Here is a 5,766-nt window from a genome sequence, read left to right as displayed (position 1 = left end):
CGCCCGGCCCCGCGAGCATGGCACCGCTGCCCGCAGCGCCCCCTGCCGCTGGCTCCACCACCGGCGGGCTGAGGACGCGGCACTGCGCCTGCGCGGCGGGGAGCGCGGGGAGCGCGCGGAGCGGGGGCTCGAGCGGCCCGCCCCGCCGCCGCTGCCTCCTCGCGTCCGGCGCCATCTTGTGCCGGGAGAGCAGCGCGAGCAGCCCGGAAAGGAGAGGGGTGGGGGTGAAAGAAGGGAAGAGGAGGCTGATGTACGTATACAGTGACTTATATTAAAGAAAAGGTTCATCATGCGAGATGAGTTTGTTATATAAAATTAATTTTATTATACCAGACGTAGATGCGTTTTAGGAGACGTTGTTCTGGAAAAATTCTGCGAGCTTCTAGTGCAATACTTCTATAGCGCAAAGCCCTATAAAATAGAATTGGTAGCGGGTTTTTGGTATCCGCTGGGGCAGAATAGGGTCGTTGGGAAGCTCACCACAATATCTGAGCTGTGGATTTCTGTAGTTGAGGATTTTTTCCTGGAAAAAGCAAACTGCAGTGCTTACTTGGGCACTGGAATAAAATGTCTTTTGCACCAGCCTTATTCAGAACACTACAGTGGCAAAAGTAACTAGAAATTTAATTTGCTCTGTTAGAAAGCCCATGGATTTATTAACCTCATTTCTTCCCAACAAGGCCAGAATACATACATCCTCAGCTACTGCTGCATGTGTGAATTTTTGGACACTGCTGTCATGGTAATGGGGAATTACTGTGATTTCAGCACATTTTTTTACCAGCAGATCTTTGCTGAAGATCATCTAGGTTTCATTTTTCCAGATTTTGGAGAAAGCCTTGGTAACATATAGAAATCAATATATTTGCGTGTACCGGCTCTTTTTCTTTTTTTTTTCTTTCTTAATAACACAACACCCTCCTGTGTTATGATTGGTGAGTTGCTAGTTTGTGAAGGCAAGGTTAGCTCTCTTGCACAGACAGCTGGATTAGGGAGTTCCTGGCACATGACATGAATTATTTGCCTGTGTGTGTAATAGACAGTTATGAAAGGTATCACGGGAAATAGTTGTAATTTGGAGAAAAAGGCTTATGGTTTGTTGCTAAGGTGCTGACAAAGGAAATGATGTCTTTCCCACAGCTGATTCAATTGTTCTCTGGCTGAGTTAAATGGAGTTTGGTACCCACCTTGCAATAACCAGTGTGCTTAAATCTATTTGCAAGTGCAAATAGACCCCATTAATTCCATTGTTAGCACATTGCTGATTTCAGTGGGAAAGGGCACAGTAATGGGGGGTGGGCATGTATTTAAGTCTTCTGAAAAATTAAGTTTTGTTTTCTAGTAAAACTGCTCCATCACTTATTACAGTTGTATCAATATGACTATTTAAAACAGAAATAGTCTTTCTTTAAAATTGTAGCAGCTTCACGTCCTCAGAATTCCTCTGGTTCCTCAGAATCTTGATAGCCATTCCCTTAAGTGCACAGAGAATCATGGAATCCTAGATTGGTTTGGGTTGGAAGGGCCCTTAAAGACAACCCAGTTCCATCCCTCCTGCCATGGGCAAGGACACCTTCCACTAGACCAGGTTGCTCAAAGCTCCACCCAGCCTGGCCTTGGACACTCACAGGGATGGGGCAGACACAGCTTCTCTGGGCAGAAGTTTTCTTGTATTTTATCTCAGTTTCATGTAATCCACTGCTGGCAGTGCAAGGCTCTTATATCAAAGCCTTCATTGTACTGTATGGATGGATCCAGCCTTAGTCATATCTCACAGGATTCAAAACCTGGAGACATGGGCAAGGAGCAGACTTTGGGCTATTTTAATAGTCCTGGTGTAGGTTTTTCAGGGGATGACAACCTTTCTCATGCAACACATCTGAAAATTGTCTGCCCGAAGCCTCACCTCCCTTGTCAGATGAGAGTCATTGTATGGAGTATTTCTGCTCTCTCATATGGGAGAACTTGAGCGATTTGCCATTATCACAAAAGTTGAAGCTCCCTCCATTTGGGGAAATTGCAGGTGTCAGCATATCCATCATGCAGGTGGCAGCCTTTCCCTGAAAAAAATATGGATCAGCTTACATGGTCCAGTGGAGAGTCACCAAGACAGGCAAGGGCTGGCACATGTGATTGTGAGAGAAGTGTGAGGGAACTGGCCATGCTCAGCCTGGAGAAGGGAAGGCTAAGGTTCATACATGGAAGAAAGCTTGCCAGTGACGACACGGCAAGGCAGTAGAGCAGGTTGCCCAATGAGATTGTGCAGACTTCTGTCCTTGGGAGCTTTCAGGACCCAACTGCTGAGCTGCCTGGTCTGATCCCAGAAGCAGTCGAGCTGACAGCAGGGGACTGTGCTGAAGGTGTTGCTGAGGTGCTAGTAACACCCAGGTACTGAGTTCAATCCCCATATAGGCCATTCACTTAAGGGTTAAACTTGATCCTTGTGGGTCCCTTCCAACCCAGAGTATTCTGTGATCAGGAAATAAAGATTAAGTGTGAGATAAGGAAGAAAGGACAGATGCAGGGAAATACCTGTTTCACAGAGGAAAGTCCAATACCTCTGTTTTGTAAATCTCTTGAGTGTAATGAGTGTAGTTTGCAGTTTGCAAAGCAACCAAGAATTTACCTGCTGAGCTGCCATCTAACCTGAGTGATTCTCTGAGGGGGGGCTTGGATTCTTCTGCAATGGGAGCTACATGATTATGCCTTTTTCTGTTGAGGCACAGCCTTAAAACAAAATTTATCTGCAGATTTTAATTGTTAGCCTAGAATATATAAACAAAAAAAAAAAAATAAAAACACCTAACAACGCTTTGGAAAACAGTTGTTTTGCATTTACTTTGTTCTTTAAGAAAGACTTTGCTGAATTAATCTGATGAGTCTCTTACTTCAAACACCTCCTTGTGGAGTTCTCTCACAGTCCCCTTACACATCCTCCTGGACAAACCAGACAAACTTAAAGGCATCCTATCACTCTTAGCAGCCTCCCATGCCTCTCACTATTGACTGTGTTAAATAACTCAGTAAATGAATGTTGCAACATAGCTCTCATTGTCTGAAGTTGAGAAAACATCAGAGTACAGCAGGCTGGGAAAATGCTTAATGATACTAGAGACATTTTCCACACTGTATGACTTCAGCAATGAAATATCCTTTGAAAAGTGAGGTATCCAGACAAGAAATATGTACAAGCATTTGCCTGTCTTTGTTGTGTACCTCAGGCAGGTCTTCTTTGTCATTGTTGCTGCTGCTGGAGATAGTTACACCCTGCTCTGGAAATTGTCCCTTGACTTTGCTTACCTGGAGCTTTCGAAGTCCCCAAATGGCCAAATATTCTATTGGGAGAGGAGTGGTGCCACAGAAGAACAGCTTCAAATCCCACACCTCAATTTGTCAAGTTGAGAACCATATCCAGCACAGAGGTGTCTGTGAACCAGATGGTCAGGTGGCTGTTGTAGGTATTTTTTCCATGGTAGAAGGCAGCACTGTTTTGCAAGTTTGCCAGGCAGTAATCGCAGTCACGGATAGCCACAGAACAGCTGCAGTTGTGAATTGTGTTTTCCTTAGTGAAAATTAGCATGTGGTTCTTCTGACTTCTCACAAAACTGATGTGTATGCCAAAGAATCTGGCCAAAATGAGAGCCAGACAAATGGAGAAAGCAGGGTAGGCTATTGGCTTCATTAGCACTGGTGCCAAGTGTCTCTTCCTTTTACTGAGTGATTTAGATCACTTGGCTTTACCTACTGAGGAAAAACAATTTCTTTATTATACTAAAGATCTCTCAATGGTTAACATTACTTTGCTTTTTCACTCATTATCTGTCGCATCTATTTAGAGCCATATTGCAGTTCTGCATTAAGGGGAAAGCATAACTACACTGATTTAGAAAAGTGATTGTGACAAAATTTTGGTATTATTTCTTCATTCTTCTTTTGCTCTAAATGGTTTCATCTGCTTATAAGACAGCTTGGACACATTCTTCTCTATGCAGACAGCTCTTTGGCCTGGCCTGTGCAGAGGTAAGGACAGGACGAGGAGTTGTGCAGGATAATTCCTACTTGTTTCTCCTTTCTGCTTTCTTTGCTTCCAACCCCAGACAGGGGTGACAAAGGACCCTGTCGTCCACTTCCCTGAGTGAGGCAGTCTGACAAGGGCTAGAAGTGATAGTTTTGTTTTACACCTGAATTGCTAAGTAACATTGTGATAACCTTTGTTTAAACTGGTGTGGAATATACTGGAAAGAGGGAGAGAGGGAGGGAGGAAGGGAGAGCAGTTAAGGGCAGAAGTATTGCTGGGCACAACACATATCCTTCTGAGCTATGTGAAGTGCTGATAAAACCTGATTTTGATCCATGTGAAGCTACATCTGCTCCAGCCTTAGTCTGTAAGTTTTGAGGACCAGGGACCACCTCCCATTGTGTCTTGCACAGCAACTACTAAAGGATAGATGCAGGCTTTGTCAGTTGCTCTGTCCCCACTTCATTTACCCTGGCAAAGCAAAATAGCAACTCCACACATACCTATGACAACGGAGGAAGTTTCCATCCCAGCCATGGGCCACCTCAAATAGTTGGAAGCATGTTTGGTGGGATTCTTGAATTCTGAGTTGCCAGCCCTTTGGTTTTCAGAGCGGAGTTGAATTTTACCAGGAGCATCTGTTTTCCTGACATATTATTATATGAATTTACAGCCAGTGAAGTACAGTGCAATTTCTTAACAGAAATTGTAAAGATATTGGAAAGTTTGTCTAATTTGATGTAACTGTTTTGCAGCACCAAGAAGCATGGGAGACAAATTTTGACCAAAGATGACAAGTTCTAGTGAAAGCAGCAGTAGGGCACATGCTGGATAGAATTAGGCTTTTATCATCTAAAAAGATTGATTCACATCCAGAATGTTTGTCTGCAGCACTTCAGAAAACATGGCAATATGCCTCGTTTTGTAGACTTCTGTTATTAATATGCTTGTTCTTGTTTGTCCTATTCCTGTTCCTGTTCATTTTCTTATCTCATTGCTGTTTCTAGTAAACTGTTCTTATCTCAACCCATGAGCTTTGCCTTTTGTGCCTCCAGTTGGAGGTGTGGGGAGGGGAGCATGGAAGGCTTTTTAGTGGGAGTACTAAAGTGGAGAATACCATTCTCAAACTATTACAGAAGGATGCAGACATTTAAGTTTTTTAATTAAATACTTAATCTATGTTGTGGAACATACCAGAAATTCCAGTCCAGGTGCTGGCAGATGTTTAACTCCAAAGGTCAGAATCACCCAAGCTGAACCTGTTGCGGTATCATTATTGCTAGAAATGTTTCCACTATCTAAGCATTTAATCACATTGTAAATCCTACTACTAGACTTCCACACTGGTTATTTTCTCAGTCCTTAACAGCAGCTAACCATTGTGATAGACCAGAAATCTGTAATATCAACACAGTTTCACAGCTAAATTATTTTGATTTTTCTGTGTTGGAGGTAGTATTTGCAAGAAATCCTAGACAATGTTGACAACATGAGTTTGGACTAAGTAAAAGAGATTCAAACTCCCACCTGTGTCAAAAGGAGTGACACTACTTTTTCCACTTAACATTTGAGGGCTTAATACTCATCAAACTTTAGACTAAAATACCTTGATGCATCCTCATTAGTTTTAACTCTTGTTTCCTTTATTTTTCTCAGTACCTGAAGAGTGGAGAACCTTTAAAGTTCTCTAGTGGTTTGCTGCCAAACAATCAGGTTTAGCTTAGCTGATAACATTTGAGGTCCATCCA

General features: G+C 43.0%; 1 protein-coding gene across 1 annotated transcript; it reads right to left on the bottom strand.

The window, feature by feature from the left end:
• Window positions 1-2,930: 2,930 nt before the first annotated feature.
• Window positions 2,931-5,140, bottom strand: EPCIP (exosomal polycystin 1 interacting protein). Its single transcript, XM_068180796.1, is given in 5 exon segments — window positions 2,931-3,146; window positions 3,148-3,390; window positions 3,392-3,462; window positions 3,465-3,496; window positions 3,498-5,140. Coding segments are annotated over 5 exon segments (657 nt in total). The 5' UTR covers window positions 3,683-5,140; the 3' UTR covers window positions 2,931-3,020.
• Between the last annotated feature and the right edge of the window lie 626 nt (window positions 5,141-5,766).

This window comes from Anomalospiza imberbis, chromosome 2 (genome assembly GCF_031753505.1).
Source record: "Anomalospiza imberbis isolate Cuckoo-Finch-1a 21T00152 chromosome 2, ASM3175350v1, whole genome shotgun sequence".
NCBI classification, from domain to species: domain Eukaryota; kingdom Metazoa; phylum Chordata; class Aves; order Passeriformes; family Viduidae; genus Anomalospiza; species Anomalospiza imberbis.
The sequence above is the reverse complement of the archived record's forward strand: the minus strand, read 5'-3'. Positions and strand labels throughout refer to the sequence as shown.